This window comes from Microcebus murinus, chromosome 12, assembly GCF_040939455.1.
Source record: "Microcebus murinus isolate Inina chromosome 12, M.murinus_Inina_mat1.0, whole genome shotgun sequence".
Lineage (NCBI taxonomy): Eukaryota > Metazoa > Chordata > Mammalia > Primates > Cheirogaleidae > Microcebus > Microcebus murinus.
In genome coordinates, this window is record NC_134115.1 from 81364413 (window position 1) to 81387855 (window position 23443).

The following is a 23443-nucleotide window of genomic DNA, read 5'->3' on the forward strand; positions in this document are numbered from 1 at the left end:
GTCATGGATAGAGGCATGGAGGCAGGACTTCCCTGCATCATGGCAGGTACAGCAAAGCTGGTTGGCAAGAGAAGAAGCCAGAGAGGGTGCCAGATAGAATGGGCTTGGGTGCCAGATCGAGGGGTCCATTCTCTTTGAGGGCACCGAGGGGGTTGGAAGCAGTCGGGCGTGGGCTGCCCAGCTCCCATCTCTACTCCTGGCTCTGGAGAGGCGGCTGCACGCAGGGGCCAGCCTCCGGCTAAAGTTTGTATGCCAAGACCGAGCCCTGAGCACCTACTGCGTGTTGGTTCCTCTGCTGGACGTTGGGACCCAGGGTGCTGAGTGCGCAGGAGTCATGGACTGGGGTGCCACACTCACCCAGGCCCTCATTCCTGCTCTGCCCCTTGCTAGCATGTGACTGTGGGCTAGCGACTGCTCCCCGAGCCTCAGTGTCTGCTCTGGGAAAACAGGGTGACCAGCGCTGGCCCAGCTGAGCACAGTGCCTCACCCTTGAGGAGGACACAGAGGTTATGGGTGGACAGTCCCCCAGGTGGAGGTGGCATGTGCTGTCACAGAGCACAGGCAGGCTGGGTGGTGGGAGGGGACGAGAGATGAAGGCAGACTGGGGAGCGTGGGAAGAGATTTCCTAGGGAAACCTCCAGAAAGAGTGGGTGTCCCTTGAGTGTGACTAGAGAGATGGGGGGGAGGGGCGAGGAATGTTCTAAGTAGAAAACACTGTGAGGGAGACATCAAGGGATGATGTCTCTGGGCAGAGGAGGAGTATCCGGGAAGGAAGGTTTTCTGGAGGAGGTGGCCCAGGGCTGGGTCATCTAGGCCTGGTACCAACCCCAGCTCCCGGCCTGCCTGGTGGTCAGCTGGGCCTGAACGAGTCCCGAGATGGCTCTGCCTGCTGGCCATTGGCGGCTGCTAAGGACTGGAGCTTGTCCTGCTTGGGGGAGGGCCCAGCTATGTCCGTCCATGCCTCTGTGGCCTCCTGTCCAACGCGACGCATGGAGGGAATGGAGGGACAGTGCCCCAGCAGCCCGTCCTGCCTTCTGGAAAGCCTGCTTTTTGTGTGAACATGTAGTCGTCCCCTCCCACCACCCAGCCTGCCTGTGCTCTGTGACAGCACATGCCACCTCCACCTGGGGGACTGTCCACCCATAACCTCTGTGTCCTCAAGGGTGAGGCACTGTACTCAGCTGGGGTGCACGTGTAGGTATGTCTGCATGAACACGTGCAGCTGTTTGCCCAGGCGTGCCCCTCCCACCCTGCACCCCTGTGTTCTCACGTACCCAGGAAACTCCGCCTGCCCTTTCTCTTCCTTGTGAGTCAACAGGTCTTTCCCAAGCAGCCCCCACCGTGCACCAGGCTCCATGCAGGGTGCTGGGAAGGTGGAGATGCAGCCACTAGGCGTGGGTGTTAGGAGTTTTGCAGTCGCACGCATGCACACACACACGCACACACACAAATGAGAGCGTTGACAGGAGACTCAATCTCCCCGTTGCTATAGGTGCTAGAAGGGGGCTGAGATCTGGGGGCAGAGGGGTTCACCCAGGGTCTCTTCTCCAGGGCCTGTAGAGGGGGCCGGCTGGCAGAGGGGAGCAGGACAGGGGTGCTCTGTGGGGCACCGCAGCTGGAGCAGTGGAAAAGAGGCAGCCTGTCCGAGCATGGTGTGAGGACCAGCGAGGACAGTGGCCAGATTGGACTGACTTGGGAGGCTTTAAATAGGTGTGCTCAGACCATGGCTCAGAGCTCTCAATGAGCTGTCACCATTTAAGTGAGACGATTTCATATTTTTAAAAACCCAGGTTTCCAGCGTCTCTTGAACCATGGAAGCTATGGCTGCCCCTGGGCCCCCCAGTTGCAGGGTAGCAATAACCAGCTGGAGCCAAGCAGCTGCCACTTGTCCTTGGTTCTGTTACCTCCCTGGCCACTGTAGGCTCCCCAAGTTTAAAGCCTCTAGAAAAGAAGGTCTGAACTGGATGCCAGAGATCACAGATTCTCATGTTTGAAGGAACTTGGGAAGTCACCCAAGCTCCCACCGAGTGCGTCATCCCAGGAGATAGCTCAGTTATCTGTATGCTTGTATACCTCCAGTGACAGGGAACTCACCCCATTACAAGAAGTGTGGGCTTCGGGGATCATATTTTCCCTTTTTTTCTTTGTAATTGTAGTAAAATGTGTATAACGTAAAATCTGCCATTTTAACCTTTCCATATGCACAAATCAGTGGCATTCGGTATATTTGCAATTTAGTGCAACCGTCACCACTATCCATTCCTAAAACTTTTTCATCACCCCTTATAGAAACTGTACCACTGAGCGATAACTTCCCATTCACCTCTCACCAGGCCCTGGTAACCTCAAATCTACTTTCTGTCTCTTTGAAATGGCCTGTTCTAGATATTTCATGTAAGTGGAGTCATACAGTATTTGTGCTTTTGAGTTACTCAGCACAATGTTTTCAAGGCTCATCCGGATTGCGGCATGCATCAGAACTTTGCTCCTTAGAGTGCAGTGTCAGTCCACTGCGTGTACCTGTCCCCTTGTGTTGTCGGGGGACTCTTGGGTTTTGCTGTTTGGCCGTGTGAACATTGGCGTGGAGGTATTTGTCTGAGTCCCTGCTTTCAGTTCCTTTGGGTACGTGCCTAGGAGTGGGATTGCTGGGTCAGGTGGTGATTCTGTCTTTGGCTTGACTGGTGGCCCTGGCTGTTCTCGCTCAACCTCTCTCTCCCCCTCTGTTGGCAGAGTCGCCCCAAGAAAGGCCGGGCTCCCGGCGCAGCCTGCCCGGCAGCCTCTCAGAGAAGAGCCCTAGCATGGAGCCCTCGGCCGCTACGCCGTTCCGGGTCACGGTAACTATCTCTGCGTCACCACCACCGCCACTGCCACCATCATCACCACCTCGCCCGGGGTGCTGCTCTGCGACCCCGCGGCCCCCCTTCCTGGAGCCTCACGGACCGGGAGAGCACCCAGCCTCCCTTGCTCTAGGTATCCGACCCCTCGGCTGCTCCCCTCTCGGTGGCTCAGCCCCGTCCCCCAGGGAGTCCCATCCTGAGAGGGAGGGGGCAGGTTGGCAGACGGCCCAGAAGGCCACAGGGCCCAGAGCCGAGCTGGCCTGGGGGAAGGAGAGGCTCCTGCTAGCTCCGATCAATGCACCCCAGGTGTGCACGCACACCTTGCTTCCTCGACTTTAAGATGCACAATTTTTGTTTCCATATATTTTAACATCTCTCAAGTTATAGTCCACGGCATGCCACAATTTAATGCTTTTCTGGTGGCACATAAAATAATGCTGTATCTTGCAACTGATCATGCCTTAGAATCAACAAAACACAGTCTAGGTATCGCAGCCATTGAATTTAGTGGTCCCCGCCAGCACACGTGCGTGTTTTTACTACAAACCTAAACGACTTCACAGAAATAGAACGCGGCGACCCTTAACGCCTGACTCTCCATGCCCCTTTGTGTTGCCATATGCACACACACACGCACACAGTTGGGGCCCTTCACTCCCTTAGTTGGCGAGCATCACTGTGTGTCCCTTCGTCCAGTGCTGCCAGGCACGAGAGACACGGAGAAGCAGACACATTCTCTTCCCGCCGGGAGCTCGGGTCCGTAGGGAGCGGATGTTTGAGCGTTGGTTCATCCGTTCGTTCTCTTGACAGTTTATGGCCCGCCCGCTGTGTGCCCGGCAGCCCTCTACAGACCTGGGCGGAGTGGGAGGAGCCGGCCAAGACAGCACAAGGGGACAGAGCCCTGACCGTGGGAGCCCACATTCTCCTGTGGGCGCTAAGGGCTGCGGAGGAGAAAGCAGGCTGCCGTGACAGGGAAAACCAAGGAGGGCTTTCTGGAGGTGGTGTGGTCGGGAGGTGATATTTGAGAGCTGAGGCCCAAGGGAAGGCCTGCCCTCTCTGGACCCCAGCAGGCAGGGTGAGCCTTCAGAGGGCCTTTGGGGATGATGACTAATGATAATATCACCACCTCCATTGATGGAGCACCTACTGTGTGCCAGGCACTGTGCTCTCTGTCCGACATACCCGATCTCTTCAATCCTCGAGACAACCCGAAAGCTGATGTGTTGATGGCCCCATTTTACAGCTGAGGAAACTGAGGTTCAGAGGGCTAAAGCCCCAGCTGCTAATGAGCGGTGGGGCTGAGGTTTGGAGCCAGGTGAGAATGCACATTCCTCGGGCTGTGCGGAGGAAGAGCTGGCTGCCGCCCCTCCCAGAACCCCTCCAGCGCCTCTTTTGCTGCTCTGATAGGCGCGTCATCACACCTTGAAGTTTTGTCATTTGCGGCTCTCTAATTGCTGGCTTGCTGTTTTTCCTGTGGTGGTGTCTCCGCTCTGTTTCTTGTGGTGGAAGCTGCCTGTGGGTCAGAGGCAGAGCCGGTCCTGGGAACCTCCCGCCCCCCAGTGCCCAGCTGCCCGTCCCGCCTGCCTAGTGTCTGCATGGAGAGATGGACTTCACGGTTCACGGTGGCCTTTGTTTTTTTGGAGACAGAGCCTTACTCTGTCACCCAGGCTAGAGTGGGTGACAGCATCATCATAGCTCACAGCAACCTCAGACTCCTGGGCTCAAGCGATCCTCCTGCCTCAGCCTCCTAAGGGGCTGGGACTACAGGCACACGCCACTGTGCTTGGCTAATTTTTCTATTTTTAGTAGAGAAGGGGTCTCACTCTTGCTCAGGCTGGTCTTGAACTCCTGGGCTCAAGCAATCCTCCTACCTGGGCCTCCCAGAGTGCTAGGATTACAGGCATGAGCCACTGAGCCTGGCCCAGGGTCATTTTACCCACTCCTCATGGCAGCCCTGTGGGAAGTACTGTTGTGTTCCCATTCCACAGATAAAGAAACTGAGGTTCAGAGACATGAAGTTGTTCACCTGGTGTCACCCAGCTCTTGAGTGACAGAGCCAGGCACTGATGCTGGGACTGACGTACATTTAAGTTTTGTGTCCTTCTCTGCACACTTTGGCCCTTTTTCTGCGTGTAGCAGTTAGGAAAGGGTTATGAATCGAGATTGTATCCTGGGCTGGATGCCCAGAGCTGGGGCGACAGGAGAGCTTGGAGGCGAGGGGGGTGGGGTCTGGGTTCAAACTGGGCTCGTCTGTGACCCGTGTGACCTCGTTAGTCACTCAGCCTCTCTGAGCCTTGTGTCTTCGCCAGTCAGACACGGACTGACAGCCCCTCCTTACAGGACTCTGGTGGAGGCTGGTTGTGAAGGTGCCACTGTGCCACCTGGGTCTGTCCCGGGGGCGGGGGGGCTTCACAGAGGAAGTCCCCCGACACCATCTGAGTCCTGCTTCTGTTTCCCGCTCCAGAGCGCTAACGATCTGGGCCTTGGGGACAGACTGTGGGGGGTGGGCAGAAGCGCACCCTCCCCACCCCCAGCCCAGGCACACACTCGCTCACTCCCGTGCCCCCGCGAGCTGCTGTTCACGTGCGGCTGGCTCCAGCTCTGTGTAGACCCCGAGGGAGCCCGGGGAACACGTCTGTGCCTGGGGGAGGCAGGGAGACACCGCAGGATGTACCAGAATAACTGCCACCTTCGCTGCCATTTCAAACCCGATGCTAGGCTGTCACCACCTCTCACAGGTGTGCCCCTCTGGGAGAATCACTGAGTCAGGGCCCAAAGTCTCTCGGGCTCATTCTGTCTACCTCCTCCGGGAAAACTGAGGCCTAGGAAGGGCTGGACTTGTGGGAGGTCGCCATCCAGCCGGAAGCAGTTCCGGAGCCTGGGTGGCCCACAGCCCCATGTTGGCCCCTACTCCACGTCTGAGTCAGCCAAGGTCCTGCAGCAGCTCCGCAGGGCCCTGGGGGCTCGGTGCTAGTCCCGCCTCAGCTTCTTGGAGACCTATTCACTGGCTATTCACTGACCGTGTGACCCTGGGAGAGCCTCAGTTTCCCCTCTGTGACATGTGGTGGGGGATGGACTTTGTAAGGCAGCACGTGGTTTGGGCATACAGTAGGTGCTTAAGTGTTCTGGTGTAGTAGCTAAGAGGGTGGGCTTTAGGGTCGGCCCGTCTGGGTCGGAGGCATTGCACAGCCTCACACCAGTGTCATGACTTGGCAAGATGACTTTCTGTCCATCTGGTGCAACTTCCTCCCTCTGAAAGCAGAGTTGGGGGGTGAGGTGGCTCCCCAGGGCCACGCAGAGCCAGGAGGCTGGCATGTGCCCTGAGAGCTGTGGGGGGCCCTGAGATGAGGGGGAGGTGGGGGAAGGGGACTGGGGAAAGGGGACTGGGAGTAGGTGACCAAAGACACCTCCTGCTCACCCCTGGCCAGCAGCTCTCAGGCTCCTGCGATTCAGACCCAGGTGTGCCTTCAGGTGCCAGTAGCATCTGCTGGAAGGGAGGGAGGGAGGAAGGAAGCAGGCAGCAAGCGGGAGCCCTGGATCTGCGTGTCCCGTTGGTCAGGCCGGGTCTAGGGGCTTTGCATGGGCCCGCCCCACTTCCCGACACCCAGGGCCCTCAGCAGCGCCCCCCCCCATCACCTGCCACCCAATGGCAGAGACACCAAGGTTTGATGTCGGGAGCAAGGAGGCGGTGACTGTTAAGGTCCCCCTAATGCCTCAGCCTGCCGCCTCCCCCAGACCCAACCTTCCTCCTCCTTCTGCCCCTAACACTCCCGCCGACCTCGAGGGCTGGCGGGCACAGGGCGCGGGAGGTGACAGGGGCTCAGGGAAACTTGACAGCCCATTGATTCCTCCTCAGGAAGTTGAAAGTGGAGAGTCATGTTGAAGGTTTAGCTGAAATTAGGTCTCAGGGCTATTTTTTGAGATGGAGAAGGAGAAGTGTCAGGCAGGGGATGGCCCAGGGGGCTGGCAGAAGCTGTAGATAAATGCAGCATTGGGTTGATTGCAGATGCTTCTAGAAGCAGGTCTTTGGTTTCTTTCAACAACTTGCTTTTATTGGGTGCTTGATTGTGCACATCCTCCGTGGTCCTGCTGCTGTGACAAAGGTGTGCCCAATGTGCTGTGGGAACCCAGAACACAGGGCTGTTATCTCTGGCTGGGAAGGACAGGGAATTCCTAGACGAGGTTCTTTTGGGCTGGGCTTTGAGGGATACATAGGAGTTTGTCAGGAACCAAGGGAGAAGAGTATTTCCGTTAGAGGGGGATCTAAGTGAGCTGGAACAAGCCAATGGCCCTGTGCGACTGGAGTGTTGGATGGGTTGTGGGCATAAAGGAGAAGGCCTGAGAGAAAAGTGAGGAACTTGGAGGGTGAGCTAAAGCCTTTGGACTTTCTCCTGCAGGACACAGGAGCCACAGGGACGGTGGCCAGGAGTGGAGCCAGCAGGCGGTCTCTGGGGTGGGGACTTCAGGTTTCTCAGGTGCTCACCCCTCGTCTTATTCCTATAGCTTCTTCCCCGCATGCTCCCCGTGTTTAAGCTGTCTTTGTCTCCCGCAAACACAGAATCAGGCCTGTGGACACAAACGTGCGTGCCAGTGGGTGAGCCCCCTCCAGCGCCACCATGGAAAGGCTGGTGGAAATGATCTGGACAGATCTTTCATTCTGAACAGGCGAGACCGAGGCTCAGACAGGGAGGGTCCTTTTCCGAGGTCACACAGCATGTCTGGGGCAGGGCCTGGAGTGGGGCGCGGGTCTCTCCATCCTCCCATCCCTGTCCAGTGCTCCTCACGCCTTGCTCCCTCCTTCCCTCTCCACCCAGCACCTGGGCGTCAGCCACCCCACCAGAGCTGAGCCCTTCTCCCAGCCCCCATCACATTTCCTGGGAGGAGGGGGTTCAAGGGAGAGGCTAGTCACTGGCCCAGCTGCCCTTGGAGGCCCCCGACACCTCCTTCCTGCTCACCTGTCACTGCCCCTCCTGGCCACTGGGCCCCAGCCCCAGCCGGACCCGCAGTTTGGCTGGGGCTGCATGGAGGAGGCAGGTCTGACTGGAGGGCCAGGAAGGTGGCATTCTCTGTTCCCTGCAGTCTGCCTCGCCGTCCCCACTTAGTGCCCCTTCCCAGCTAAGGAAGCTGGCTGTTGGGCGGTGAACAGAGAAGCTGGTCAGGCTCACTCTTCAGGTGAGCCAGCTCTGTCCTAGCACATATGGGGAAACTGAGGCCCAGAGAGGGACAGCTTGCCCAGCATACCTGCTGGGGCTCCCTCCAGCCATCCAGGTTGCTTCTGGCCCATCCCCGATGCACACTCACCGGGACACGTCTGTGTGGGCCATAGACCAGTGGAGGGATGTCAGCCATGCAGCCTTGGCTGACGGTGACAGGGCGGTGGTGCTGGACCCTGGGTTTCCCCCAGTTTCCTCCTCGCAGCACAGGGAATTTGCCTGTGAGGCCAAAGTCCCTTGCTCAGTTCAGCCACGTGAGCTGGCGTGTGCTGACCCAGTGCCTGGGGACCGCTCAGGCAAGTTGCCCGATTCTTTCTCTCTCTGCAAATGGGCACAGGAACCCCCACCACGGGGTGGCTGTGAGGGCTCAGGGCCTGGCACAAGGGAGCATCCAGCCAGTGTTCACACCCCGTTCCCCTTCCTTGTGTGGGGGTCACCTCTGCCCCTCACTTTGCCCAGAGCCCCAGGTCATGGGCAGACCCCTTCCCCTTCTGCGCCCCTCAGCTGTGGCCCCAAAGCAACATAACCTAGGGCTCAGCCCTGGGACCAGGCAGTGGAGAGGGCTGGGGCGGGGGCTGGGAGAGGGGGGTGGGTTCTCAGGGGACCAGAAACCAAGTCTCCTGGTGGCTAGTTCAGACGGAGGGAGATGGAGGTGCCTGCGCAGGGCTGTTTCCCGCCAGCTGGGGGCAGCAGAGGGCAGCGAGTGGACGAGTGGACGCCTGGGTGGCTCCTCCCAGCGAGAACTGAAGTCCCAGGGGTTCGTGTGCCCAGGGCCACAGGGAGCCTGCCGGGTGGTGGGAGAGCTCAGATCAGGAAGTAGCTTTTGACAGCTGAGTCTGGCATGGGTGGCTGAGCTGGCTGGGCTAGGGTTGACCAGAAAGTCAGGGACCTCTGAAAGGGGACCTTTGTCAGGGACACTGGATGAAGCAAGGTCTGGGGCCAAGGCAGCCCTCCCTCGAGAGGAAGGCACAGGGTGGGGTGGACGGTGTCCGGTCAGCCAGGCAGTGCTGCTGCCCTGTGGTCACCAGGCTGGGGCCAGTAGACACATGGTCACTGTCACCCTTTGGAGGTATACAGGTGACTTGTTCTGTCCTCACCACTGCTTTGGGAGGGAGCAAGATGGGCATCCTGGGAGCAGTGGGGTGGTGGCCGGAGCTTGGGCTCAAAGTCCCACTAACTTGGGTTCAAGACCCAGCCCTGCCACCTCTGCTGTCTGTATGATTGATGGGGGGGTCACGAAGCCCGTTTTTCGCAGTCCTTGGGTCAGGCCCTGTGCCGAGCACTCTCCAGGTATTGTCTCATTTAGTCCTTACAACACAAGGCTCAGATAACACAAATCTCACTCTCCGAAGGTGACAAAATAGAAGCAGATGGAGAGCGAAGAACTCTCTGAGGATTGCTCAGCTCTCGAGCCTGGCTGGGGACGTTCTCACAGAGCCTTCTAGTCTCTGCTGGCCAGTGTTGTTCTCCATCTGCCCCAGAGGGGGCAGGTGTGTTGTCCTGGGTCACACAGCCTGTAGGGGACAGAGCTGGCATTTGAACCCAGGCCTCCCCATCTATCTAGTCTGATCCAGCAGGCCTGGCCCCGGGGGTCAGGAGGTGTCTGTGCAGGGCAGACACCCTGTGGTGGGTGAGAACTGCTGCCCTCTTTCCACCCTGCCCAGTGGCCCTGCAGGTCCTCCCCTCTCCCGGGGGCCCCAGGAGACTGCGTGTGGGGCACAAGACTCAGATGCCTCCGTCTCTCCACCTCCTCGTGCTACGAAAATGAAACAATCAAGTGGCATTTGGGCTGGATTGCAGACATAATTATATCTGAGTTCTCGGGTGGGAATAATTGTTTCCAAAGCCAGGAGGCCCTCTGTGGAGGTGGCAGCAATGACATCTGTTTTCAACACAAGGCTCTGCATTGGGATGAGTAACTTTTCCTGCGGAATTGCTTAAAGAATGTCTAAAACGAGCTATGCTTGTTACTCCCCTGCTCCAGCACCTTAGATGGCCCCCAGCGGGGCGGGGGACCCAGTTCCCAGCCTGGCGTTCAAGCCCCCCCAGGCCTGTCCCAGCCCCTGGCCTTTGCACAGGCTGGTCTTTCTGCACACAATTCCTCCCCACTTCCCTGCCTCCAGAGCTCCTTACTGCCACCCGGGCTCTGTCCCTTCTCTGTGAGCCCTCGCCTCCAGCAGGCATCCCCTGCCCGGGCTCCAGGACACCCTACCCGCACAAGTAGTCCCACAGACTCTGTGTCCTAACGATCTGCCACGTGTCTGCCTGTGCCACCAGATGGTGGTGGCCTTCTCTCAAGGGGAGGGACTGTTTGTGATTTATCCGAGGCCTCACCTGTGGCAGGCACCTGGCGGGCTTGTAGAGTGAAGGTGCGAGAGAGGGAGAGTCGATGAATTAAATGGAGTGAGTGTGTGGGGAGCAGGGAAGAGAGTGAGCAGTGATCTCCCCTCTCCTGAGAACCCCCACACTGTGTCTGAGGCCACCCTTGCAGGGACAGGCCAGGACAAGTCACCCAGTCCACCAGAGCCCCAGCAAGGACACCAGCCCTAGCTTGAAATTGACCTGACTCCATCCCATGGGCCCCCACGGGCCTTCCGAGGCTAGGACTCCCAGGTGAACCTGGTCTGCAGACGGTAAATCACCCAGGAGGAGAAATAGCCTATAAAATCCTCTCCCAAAACAGTGTGTTTTGTATTCTATAGTGCAAAGGGCTTTAAAAGCACTGCTTACTCAGGTGGATTTATGGGGCTTCTGCCCAGCCCTCCCTCCCACAAGTGTTTACCAGTGCTCAGGCCTGGAGCTCCCTGGGGACCTTTGTTCCCTGGTGGCTCTTGGTCCAGGGAGAAGCAGGATAGCCCCTCTTCCCTGCCGTGCTGTTGTGGGGCTACCCTGGCCAGCTGGGGGCCTGGGAGGCCGGGGCAGGGCGGCTGACCCAACAGAAGCTCTCATGGCCCAGCATAAGCCTGAAGTGCCACCATTAGTACCCCTCCTTTGGGCAAGCTGTTGTCCCCAGAGGGTCCCTCCCATTTATTGCTGCCTGCAGTGGGCCACCAGAGAGGAATGCCCAAGCTAGAAAGGACTTAGAGATCAGCTAGACCAATCCCCTGATTGTACGGATGGGGAAACTGAGTCACAGAGAGGCTTAGGTGCTGGCTCAGCACCTCATAGCCTGGTCATGGAATTATGTAAGAGCCTCAGCTCTGGAGCAGCCTATCTGTGTCCAACCCAGCCCCACTGCTGTGTGGTCCTGCATGTTGCTTGTACTTTCTGAGCCTCTGTTTTCCCATCTGCACAGTGGGTTGTGAGAGTCAGACAAGAAGAATCATGCAAAGCTCTATCTAGTACTGAAGCTTAAACAGGGCTTACTAAACACATGTGACTCATTCTCAGTAGCGTGTTGGAGTAGCCCTCATTGGTATTAATTGCAGAGATAGGTTTTCGTTCCAGAGTTCTTGACTCTGAGCATGGTTTTCTTGCTGCTCTGCTGGGTGGCCTCTGCTGAGGATGTTCACTCACACGGTGCACAGGGCACAGGACAGGGGTGTTTTGCTTGGGTTTAAGCACTGAAGTCAGGGAGTCACCCAAGAAAACTGGCCTGGTGCTGGGACCTCGGCGATAAGGCCTAGAGGGAGGCAGAGGGAGAAGGACAAAGCAGAGACCTTGCTGCAGGGGTGGGGCCCCTGGTGGGGAGGGCTTCCCTGCAGCAAAGTGGCCCTGGATGTCCAACTTCCTACCCCAAGGCCAGGGCTGGCCAAGAGCTTAAAGAGCTGATGAGGTGTTTGTGGCTGTCCAGACCTGTGGGACAGGCTTATTGTGCTAAGCAGGTGTCAGCTGGAGGATTTATGGGACAGCGAGTCACTCCTTGGCTGCTCTGGATTGTCACATCTCCTGCTGAGACCTTAGGAATGCATGTCTGGTTCATGTTCACCAAGGCACCAGCATATACCAGGAGGGCCTTGCTGGTGTCCTCATCTCCCCTCCCCTCCGCCCCCACCCTTTTCAATACTGGGCTCCCCTCTCCTTCTTGCTCTAGACTCTCAGGGTTCCTTAGGGGTCCCCTTTACCTGCGTGTCTTCTGCACTGGGGAGGGGGCTGTAAGCCCAGGCTTAGGTGGTAGTATGTAACTTGAAAAGCAGAGGGACCTGTGATAACTCCAGGGGCCACCCCGGGCAGCCAGACACTGTCCTACCTCTGCTCTTTTCTTGTGCCATGAGTCTGCCTGGAATGCCCCGGCTAATCTCAGCAAGCTCACCTGCTGTCTCACCTTCAGTGTTTCTAAAATGCCCCCAAAAGCTTCCTCTTCCAGCAAGCTCACCCAGATTGCTCCCAAGTGGAATCCTTTAAATAGCCTCCCAGAGCACTTTCTTTTTTTTATTTTGTGTCGTTAAATATTTGTTAATTCATTCAGGAAATATTTATGGAATTCCTGCCAGATGTCCAGCACTGGCACTGAGGCTGCTGTGGCCCTTGCTCTGGTGGCTTTACAATCCAGTGTGCGTGGAGGCATTAAACAAGTACATGTATGATTACAGCTGTGATAAGTCCACAAGGAGACGGCCTAGTCTGGGGCGACAGGGGAGGAGATACCTGAAGAGTGTGCGGGGTCCATTGTGCGAAGGGGACATCCAGGCAGTGGGAACAGCTGTGCCGTTCTGGGTGATGGCTGGCCTGGTGTCTGGTGGTCAAAGGATGCAATAAAAACTGAAACAATGAAAGTGATAATGATAGTAACGATAGTAGTTAATATTTATTGTGTGCTGCGAAATGGGCTAAGTTCTTTCGGTGCACGATCTCACTGAATCATCACAACCTGTGAGGGTGGTTCCTGCTGCCCCGTTTTACAGAAAGGGAAACAGGCATGCGTGGTTCAGTCACTGGCCTATGGCCCCGTGGCCATTAAGTGGTGGGACCTTCTGTTTTCATGCCTCCTCTGGAGGAAGGATGAAAGATCTGTGCATTTACCTGGGGATTCTTAAAGATTAAACTACCCTTGGGACTTGACGAGGTGTGTGAAATGGTGGCATTTCAGATGTGATGATGGGCAGGAGGAGAAATGTTTGGGGCAGGGGCCTCTAGCTCTTGCCAGACCAAAAGAGTCTGAAAGCCACAGCTTTCAGGGTGTGAGAGGAGCAGAAAGATTGTCCTCAGAGACCGCCGAGCAGGAGCAGGGGGATTATTTCAGCGGCAGCATAAGGCTGTTTTCTCACCTTGGACCTGAGGTCTGGGCTTCCTGCTTGCTCTTTGAACTTACCGGGCCCCCTGCCCTTCCTGTTCTGCTGTGAACGTGAGCACACGTGGGCCCGTGTGTTTGGTTCGTGTGTCTGCGTAATTCTGTGTGTGCCTGAGGACTGCTGAGTATGTGTGTATATTTCTTGACTTGTTTCAGTGTACTTGTATGTTAATTTCTATGTTTCATGATTGTGTGTGTGCATTTGTGAGTGTGCTGCTGATCAGTGTGCACATGCGTGTGTGTGTCTGCGTGTGTGATGGTGCTGAGGAGACTGGTATGCTCACACATGCATTTCTTTGTGGGAGTGCCCTTCCTGTGTGCATATGGATGCATGCCTGTCCTTGAACTCCTGTATGTTTCTGGCCCGTGTATTTCTCCATGTGAAGTGTTTGGGTGTGGTTTTCTGGGCAGTATTATGAGAGTCAGGGTCCAGCCCCTTCCTGGGGCTTCTCCAGAGGTTCTCACGGCCCATGACTTGGTTCCCTTTGTGTGACTCAAGTAGACTGGCTGCCTTCTCCATGCAGGGTGGAATGTGGATTGGGAGGGTGCTTTGGGCACGGGGTGGCTTGTGAGTGGGTAGCCACCAGTAAGGCACCAACTTAATCCTGGCTTAAAATGCCTGCCCTCTTTCACCTGTCACAGTGTCTGCCATCCCACCATTAGTGAGTCATTCCCCAGTAGGTTTGCTCTTTGATGGTGCATACCTCCCAGGGGAGGAGGCCAGGGAGGCCTGCAGCCTGCTGGGGGCAGAGGTCCAGGAACAGGGAAGGAGGCAGGAGGAACGGCGCATCTGAAGGACTTGGGCAAAGCCAGAGCATTCCCTGGTAAATTCCCTGGTCCTGGCAGCTGCTGTAACTTCGTAGAATCATCAGTATCCTTGCTGGAAAGGAGCTTGGTGATCGCCCCCCCAACCCAGCCCCCCATGTTACAGATGAGAAGACTGAGGCCTGGAAAGAGGAAACCTAGGGAACTGGGGAGGCTCTTGAAGCATGAAGGTGAGAAGCAAGGGGACCAAGGTGCTAACAGGTGGTGCCACTGCCTTGCTTGGTGAACATAGGCTAGTCTGGATGCCCTCTGGGGGCCCTCTCGGCTCTTACCCTGTGACCCTGGAAGCAGGACCCCCCACGGCCCCCAGCACCTTTCCAGTGCCCTGGCCAGGCTGCAGAGGCATTGGGTCTGCCTGGCAGCCTGTGCACCTGCATTTCCCCTCTCCTGAGGCTCAGAGAGGTGGCACTAGTGAGATGGGATCTCATCCTCCTCTTCTGTTTATTAAGATGTGCTGTGGCATTTGGGCAAAGCCCTAGAAAGATATTGAGAGACATGCCTGTCAAAACAGCCTCTCTCCTTGAAGGCTCTCTGGGTACCAGCCTTAGAAACTGCCGCAGAAGGAGCTGGGCTGGGGCTGCAGGAGGGCCCGCAGGGGTCTGCCTCTATCCTGGGCACTGTCTTGGGGGCCCTGGGTGGGCATCTGAGGGTTCAACAGGAAAGAGACAGAGCGACCCTCCCAGCCATCTGCAGCAACCCAGAGGGAGGAGAAGGTGATCGGGCAGGCCTGGAGGAAGGATGCAGGACCAAGAGATGCTGGAGTTGGGGGAAGGACCTCCCCCTTGATGGAGCACCTACTGTGTGCTCAGTACTTCACATTCAGGTTGGGAACAGTGGCTCAGAGGCCATGGCGACATGGGGTTCCCAGATGTAATGCAAACCTGTGGTTCCCTAGGTGTTGCCTCCTGGGCTGGGAGTGAAGCACACACAAGGACTGCACTGGGCAAGGCTTCCTTCACTGGAGGTGATGAGCCCCCATGTGACAGCTCTGCACTCAGGAGGGGAGTGTCCCTGAGGCCCAGTACAGTGCCTGGGGCTGAGTGTAGGGAGGACCATCTGAGCTGTCAGTTGCATATGTGGGGAGGGCTCTGCCCTATAACAGCTCTGCCACTGTCAGCAAGTGGCTTAACTTCTCTGAGCCTCCATTTCCCCACCTGAAAACCCAAAACATCCTGAATTCTGAAGCCCAGGTCCTCCCAAGGATTCCCGAGAAGAGACACTGGGCCCCCTCTCATCCTCTCCTGGGTGGGAGGCTTTCAGTGAGTTACTTGGTGAGAACTTGGTAACTGGTAATTTATCATCATCATCACTTGGAATTGATTGAAATGGGTGAATGAAGAAATCATGTGTCTGGAATTCTGAAAGGCCTTTGAGAAAGTCTCTGAGAACCTTCTGGAGAAGGAGCCAGGCTCCTTCAGGGCCAGACGTCAGGATGGTGGTCTCATGGCTGGAACGGGGGTGGGGGAGCTGCTGGAGGATCCCACAGGCCTCTGTCCTCCACTCGGGACGGTCAGTGATAGGGGTGGAAGCCCAGGGGCCTGCGGATCAGCTGGGAGGGAGGGGGTGTGGACACAGAGAGGGGCAGAGGCGACGCAGCTGTCCATACCCAGCCATCAGGGAATGGGCTGGGGGTGGTGGCACTGAGCAGCAGCCTGTGCAGAAGCCCTGGGGCCTTAGCTGACCTCGGTGCTGTGGCGCAGCTGCCTGATCAGTCCAGGGAGCACAGGCTGTGTCCACAGAGGCAGAGTGCCCCATCTGGGGAGGGAGCAGGCCCGGTCCCCGTGGACTGCACAGACTGCTCGCTGAGCTTCAGACATCAGTCCCTGCTCCAGTGAATGAAAGCCGAGGCCTCCGCCTGAGCAGCTCTGCCTGCCCGGTGCACTTTGTACATCAGGAGTCTCTGTGAGGTTGTTTTAGAAAAAAGTGCCTGTTTAAAAGAGTTCAAAACTACCAAACTGGATGACTTTCTGGGGCTCCAGAATCATTTTGTAAGCATGTTCATTCATGTCCCTGTCCCTGCTGCCTGGCAGACTCCCACCCTTGGCTGTCACGTACCTCTCGGGGGGGAAAAAGAGCCCACGTCAGTAATGGTAACAATAAAGCTAGCGACTACTGTATGCGCTTCTGAAATATTTACTGTTTTACAGATGATATCTGACCTCATTACATCATTCCCACAATTGCATACAGCAGGTGTCATCATTAGCCTGTTCTGCAGATGGGGACACTGAGGCTCTGAGAGGTCCAGTAATTTGCCCTCTGCTTGTCTGAATTGAGATTTGAGCCCAAGTGATGTAAGGGAGCATGAGCTGCCCAAAGGGTGTGGTCGGCAGGGTGGGCTCATGTGGTCCCAGCGGGCTGCCGCAGAACGTGGGCTCAAGCCAGGCCCTGGGGGCTGGACGTCAGAGTCTGAGTCTGTCACTGGGAAGGGTGTGATTACAAGGGGTTAAACTGTGTCTAACCCTCTCAGATGAGCTGGGCCCAACGTGCATTACTGCAAATGATGCTTCTAACAATCACGCATTTGATACATTTATGCAGGAATTGGATGTAAGAATATTTGACTTTTGCTGAGCACTTACTGTGTGCTACACTCTGAGCCTATAGCTTTCTCTGTCCAACCTGACCCTCACTGCAGCCGCCCAGCCATTTCCTAGAGGTGAGGGGCCTTGCCTGTTATCTCTTGGTGGCGAGGGGTCTGTGGAGCCAGATCTGAGCCTCCAGCTGTCAGTCCTCAGCCTCTGGGCTGTCAGCAGGCTCTGCCACAGTTCCAGAAAGTGGGCATCACGAATGCCGTTTTACCAAAAGAAGGAACAAAGGGACGTGAGTTACCCACTGCTGCTCAGTTAAAGGTCGATTTAGGTCTACAATAAGATGTAAGTCTTTCCAACTTAAAGACCAGTCAGTTCCTCTTCCTGAGTTTGGGGCTGCAGCTGCCTCCAGTAATCAAGTCCCAGGGGCAGCCCATGATGCAACAGGAGAGAAGGTTTGTCTCCCTTCCTCCGGGCTGGGCCAGGAGCCACCCTCGGCCCACCACCCCAACGAAGGAGAGTAAGCAAGCTGTGAGGTTGTGCAGAGCAGGATGCTGGAGTCTGGGGTTCTTGGTTAACCTTGCTCCGTGACCTTGGGGAAGTCCTTTCCCCTCTCTGGGCCACACAGTGCAGCCTCTGGATCTGAGTCCCTTTCCAGTTGTCACTTTGCAAATGAGTGTTTGTTAAGCCTGTCATATGCAGGGCCCTGAGCTGCATTTCCTGGAAGAATTGCTCTCCGAGTAATCTGAGCTCCCTGACCTCTTGAAAATCTACACACTGCTCACCCCATAGTGTTCATGGCTGGCTTGGCCACTGTATCTAGCACGTAATGGCTCTCAACAAGGTGAAAGAGTGAATATTACAGAGAATATTAGGAGTCCCCAAGGTCATTGTCAGTGTGGGTCGGGGGAGGTACCCTTCAGCACAGGCTTCAAGGAGGAGGCTGCCTGTCAGAGGAGCATGAAGTGGAGCCATAGGGGGAGGAGTGGGGAAGAGGAAATGACACATGTGCCACCACACTGCCTAGAAGGCAGAGAACGTTTTTTTTTTTAAATTCAGAAATAGGATAAAGCCATCAATATTGCTACAGAATGAGCTACATAAAAATGTGAAGCATGCTTCATCGTTCTTTGTGTCACAAGAGTGTAAAAATTGTGAAATTTTCATCAGTGTAGAAAATAAAAATCAAGAAAAAGAATAAGCGCATTGGGGGAACTTGTGTGACAACAGCCCCTGTGAGAGAAGGACCCATGCAGGTTAGCAGCTGCACCCCCTGCCCCGCACCTGGCAGGAGGGCGAGGCTGGGAGAGCAGACCTTGCCGGAGGTGCAGGTCTCTGCCTGCACGCTGTGTCTCCCAGATGGCCGAGCGCTCCCCTGGCCTGACACCACTTGTGGAGCCTCTGCGTTAGACATCACCTTGTCTATGGGTCACCCCTCTGCAGAAGGGTCCCTCCTGTGGCCCCTAACACCTAAGAGATACTTGCTGAGTGACAGCTGATTAGAATACCTTGATGGATAATTCCAGGCGGCAGAGGTGAGAGGCATTGGGACTCTGCTGCCTGGTAAGGCCTTCTGGATGAGGTGGCATTTCAGCTGGGCCTTGGAGGAGGTTTAGAATCCTGATAGGTGGCCACAGAGATAGGTCTCTTATGGATGAGAGATTGAGGGGAGGAACAAGTAGAAGGAGAAAGATAGGAAGAAGGAAAGCTTGAAAACTCTAGCATTAGGTAGGCCGGAAGCTGGGTGCCCCTAGGTGAGTCACTTTACCTGTCTGGGCAAGGTTCCTTCATTTGCAGATAATGTTTCTCTCATTTTCTGTTGTGTGGGTGACATGAGGTGACTTGTACAGCCAGTGTTTGACCTCATCTGTCAAAGATGGACAGATCCAGCACAGGGCCTATGGCAACTGTCCACCCTTCCCCCTGGACACAGAGAGGGCTGCCATGCCAACGCTTTCCTGGGAGATGGATGAAATGTGGTTATTCAGATTAGTACATCAACCCCAAAATTAGTTAACATCCCATTTGCTTCTGTTGTTGTATCACATGGAACTGAGGCCAGGGGACTCCTCCTCCCTCAGGGAGCCCCCCCTCCCGGTTTTCCTCTCCCTAAAGCTGCCTGTGGGTTCCAAGCCCAGCAGGATGCAGGCAGGGGCACCTTGAGCCCCCACATCTGTCCCATCACCTGTAAAGAGAGCACCGGTTCGAGCTTCGTGTATTGAACGATATCGAACGCCTGTCTCTTCTCTGTCTCTTGCATTACAGCGAGAGCTCCTGGGATGGGGGTGGGGGATGAAGCTGCCTTCTCAGTCCGGTGCAGCCCAGCCGGTAGATGGAGGAACGGCCTGAATGGGGTGCCCCAAATCTTGACGCTTTCATTCAGGATACTCAGCAAACCCTTCAGCCCCCTCAGCCCCTCCCCGAGCTAGGCTCTAGGGATTCTGTCCCCAAGGTGCTTGTCCCTGCAGGGGTACAACAGCTGCGGGCATGGGCTCCACCCTGACAGCAAGCGACTGCTGCCATGGGAGGAAAGTCGCTTCGTTAGAGGTCTAGGTGGCCAGGGCAGCACCAGGCGCTGGCCGGGCGGCCGGCCCCTCGGAGGACCTCACGCCAGCTCTCAGAGCCTGACTTTTCCCAGTCTGCGCGACCTCCTCGCCGTGGAGGACGGCGCCTCGCCAATCCCCGACGGGGTGGGGGCGTGGATTCCTCTGGGTGGGTGGGGGGTGTGACCTCGTTCCCGAGGACTGGCTTTGAGGCGGCGGGGAGGTGAGGGGCGGCAGGCCGTCGAGGCCCCCCGGGGTCCCCGCCCCCCAGCCCCGCCCCCTCGGCCGGGTACCCCCCCCCCCCCCGCCCCGGCGCCGGGGGGCTCGGGGCAGCCTCGGCCGCAGTCGGCGCGGCTCGGCTGGGCTCGGCGTCGCCATGGCAACAGCGGCTTAGGGGGCGGGGGCGACGTGGCGGGCGGGGTGGGCTGGGCCGCGCTGCGCGGGCCGGGCCGTCGGCGCTCGGTCGGCGGGCGGGCGGGCTGCGCGGGCCGCGAGCTGCTGGGGCTGGGGCCGAGCGCGAGCCCGGCCCGCCCTCGGCCGCGCGGCCGCCCAGCGAGGGTGCGGGTCCCGCGCGGGTCCCGGCCCGCCGCTGCCGCGCTAACCCCGCCTCCCCTTCCCCCTCTTGTCGCCCCGCGCGCAGGGCTTCCTCAGCCGCCGCCTCAAGGGCTCCATCAAGCGCACCAAGAGCCAGCCCAAGCTGGACCGCAACCACAGCTTCCGCCACATCCTGCCGGGGTTCCGGAGCGCCGCCGCCAACGCTGCCGCCTCCGCCGCGGACAATGAGAGGTGAGCCCGCCGCCGCCGCCCGGCCTCGCCGCGCCGCCGCCCGGGATGCGCCCCCGAGGGCGCGGGGACAAAGCGAAAGCCCGGCTGGGGCGCTCTACCGGGGGGAGGGGACCCCACGCCGCCCTCCGGGCCACTTGTGGGGCCTCCTCAGACTGAGGGCACGAGGGGAGGGCCCTCTCGCTCCCCCAGGGTGAGGTGAGGAGGGCTGCCCGAGGCACGGGCGAGGCCCGGCGCGAAGTGCCCCCGCTGAGAAGTCCTGCCTCGCCTGGCCGCCGAGGTGGGCATTGTTTGCCGGGCGTGCAGTGCCCCAGCTGGGGACGGAAGTGGCGCCTCCAGCCCCAGGACCCATCCCCTTGCCTCGGGAGCCCCGGGTGTCAGATACAAAAGGCATTTTTGGCTGAGACCGGGCAGCACCAGTGGTGAGGGAAAGGTTGAACATCTGGAGAGGAGGAGCAGGGGGCTGGGCCGCTTAGGGGGCACATCTGCTCTAAGTAGGGCGCGTGCTCTGCTGGGGGCTGGGGCGAGCAGAGCGGGCAGTGCCCAGGCCCTGAGCTCGGGAGCATGACCTGAGGCTGGGGACGAAGGGCCCCCTTCTCTCTGGCCTGGGCAGCTGCTTGTCTCCCTCACCTCTCCACTCTCAGGGGTGACTCCTGCTCTCTGTTTCCTTCTGTTGGGCAAGCCGGGAGCAGGTGTGGAAATTCCAGAGGGAGGCGGCTTGTGGGACAGAGGAGAAGGAGGAGGTGGTTCAACCTGCTGGGAGTTCCCGGCAATGGAGCAGGCTTCAGCTTGCAAGGGCAAGCCATCTTGTCCTCAAGGGGGCACTGGGCAGACACAGCCTCTCAGGGCCCAGGTTCTCCTGCTTGAGTGGTGCCAGCCACAGGCACCTTTCACTTAGGCACAGGCACAGTGATGGATTCCAGTGCCAGTTAGAACGTGTTCCTGCCCAGCCAGTGGAGGTGAAAGAACGGGCAGGCATCAAGGAGCCTTTTCAGCATTCAGCCCCAACCTCTCAGGCCACCGGCATCTGCCTTCATAGGGCTGTGCCTGTGTGTACCATTGGCGAGTTGGCACTCCCTGTAGGGGAGACATAGGTGGAATGAAAATGTCTCTTCCCTCCCCCTTGGTTCCAGCAGGCAGAGGAGTACAAGTTATAGCCCAACTCCTGCCTGAGGTTGAGTGACTGTAACCGACCCCTGGCACCTTCCCGAAGAGTGCCCCTTCTGCCTCCCAGTAGAATTGCTAGACCTTTAATTTCTATCAGCCCAGAGATGCTCCTCTCTCCAGTGCATCCCCACCACTGCCTACAGCTGGCTTCCTGCCCCAGCTGCCAAGCACAGCCTGAGGCAGGACCCTCAGCCTTTCTCTGATGGCCGTGGCGCCCCAGGGGACCAGGCGTGCCCTGGCAGGAAGATGCAGCCAGGCCAGAGCTCAGCGCTGGGTGCAGCCGCTGTCGCTGCATCTTTGAAAATCTCGCTTCCCATCTTTGTTATTGTCTGGGCGGCAGTCCACCCGGTTTGCTGCCTTCCTCCCTCCACTCGGTCCCCCACCATCTCCGGCTCTCTCCCCCAGGAACATGCCCTTCTCTGCGCTTTCCTTGGCAGGGGTCAGGACCCTCTGCACTCGCATGCGAGGGCTTGTGTACGTACCCTGTTTTGTGTGCATGTGTTGGTTGTCCGGGGAGCAGGAGAGACAGCAGGCAGTCCGGCCTCTGAGTGTGTCTGCCCTCCGGGAGCAGGCAGCATGCATGTCGTGTTTACCTCCTTCCAGAGGGAAGCTATACTGAGAAGCCGGCAAGCACTGGCTGGCAGCCCTGGCCAGAGGTCAGGGCATGGCCAGGATGGCCTCATGCAGGTCCTGCCCAGCTTGGCCACAGGTCAGCCTTGCCACATGCTGAAGGGGTGCAGAGTGGGGGTTGGGAGTGAAACTACCAGCCTGTTTCTGGGAATGGTGGTAAACGGTAGCATTTGGAGCAGAATGTCACTGGCAGTGGTGTGGAATTGTCTTATTAATTTTCTATAAACAAAATCTGGCTTGGTGGCTTCTCTGGCATAGGAATGGAGTACAGATTTCCCATGGACAGGCAGAGAAACTGGGTTTGAAATCCCTCTACTCAGCTTTAGAGCTGAAATAGGCTTTGTCAGGACTGGGTCTTCTGATTTGCTGCTTTGCTTAGGAATAGATTTGTCGGCTGCTGCTGGGATGGATGGGCAGATAATTCTCTGGGGCTGCCCCTGGAGTAATCCTATTTGGAGTTGAGTGAGTAAAACCAACTCTGGCGACCCCACCTCCCAAACCCAAGCTCATGGTCAAACCTCGGTGAGTGGAGAGAGACCTCTTCCTACTCTGATGTGGGGTGGTTGTGCTTCTGGAGGCTGAGAGGTCAGAACGGGCTGCCTTCGGCTCGGCGTAGCAGCGAGGAGGGACCCCTCGCACTCCATGAGACCCCCCGCACTGGCTGCCATGCCTATCACTGGGGAAGGGTAAGTGCTGAGGCAATAGCTTCAGTGATTGGAAGGGGAGAGGGTGGGAAAGGAGATGGGGACTTCCAGGGTGTCAAGAGGGAGTCCTGGTCCCCGTGGCCTTCCCATGTAGATGAATAGCACGGGGCACTCTGGGGTGGCCACTTGAGCTCCGACTTTGGATGAATCCGGTTGATTTATATCATTGCTGAAGAGGCTTTGTTGCATGCTGTCTGTGTGCTGCACAAACTGCTGTGTTGGGGAGGTTATTTTTTTGTGCTGGAGGTTGGAGACCAGTTGGTTCTTTGCTGGGATCTTTTGGCTCTCCGGAAAAGGAGTCTGCCTCAGGTGTGAGGATGCTGAACCTGGCTGGTTGGGAGGCTGAGGTCAGGCCAGCCAGGGCTTGGTAGGCACAGCTGGGCTCTGGGCACTGGGGGCTGCAGGACAGGTTGAGCCTTGCTCTTATTCTCCTGAACACAGCCTCAAGGGAGGTTGCCAGCTGGTTTTCACAATCCCTGGGTCCCTCAGACACTTATTTCTTCTTTGGAGGCTTTGGCAATAAGCACCAAGGACAGGTAATCATTTCTCTTGGATAACAGAAATGAATGCTGCTTGAAGCTCTTTCCAGGTGAAAGGTGTGCTGGCAAAAGCATTTTCATTTTGCAGGCTGGAAATGTTGCTGCTTCATTTACAGGGCTGTTTTAACGTTGGTAAAAGTGATAGAGGATGTGGTTCTGCCTTCCCAGAAGATAATTTTCAAGTCATTCATTTATTTATTAATGTTCCTGAGGAGCTAGGAGGGTCAGCTGGCAATATTATGCTTTCCTCATCCCTGGTCTCTCCTGATCCTATTTCTGGGTGACTCTGGCCCTCCACACATGCTGGGAATATGCCACCTTTAGTGCTCTACCTGTCTAAAATTACCCCTGTAGTTACTCTAAAGTGGCTATACCCCCTTCCAGTTCTTCCCAGTTGGCCTGGTGCAGGGCTTAGCTCAAAAACGTGGGCAGTCCCATTGC

General features: G+C 57.3%; 1 protein-coding gene across 7 annotated transcripts in view; it reads left to right on the top strand.

Moving 5' to 3' along the window:
- Window positions 1-23443, top strand: part of DAB2IP (DAB2 interacting protein) — a 187878-nt gene that overhangs the window by 84483 nt on the left and 79952 nt on the right. For 6 of the 7 annotated variants that reach the window (XM_012771764.3, XM_012771768.3, XM_012771762.2 and 3 more), the window contains exons 2-3: window positions 2731-2834; window positions 19820-19965. In XM_012771764.3, the coding sequence (XP_012627218.1) occupies window positions 2731-2834; window positions 19820-19965 (250 nt within the window). The other variant, XM_012771769.2, reaches the window with a different exon arrangement.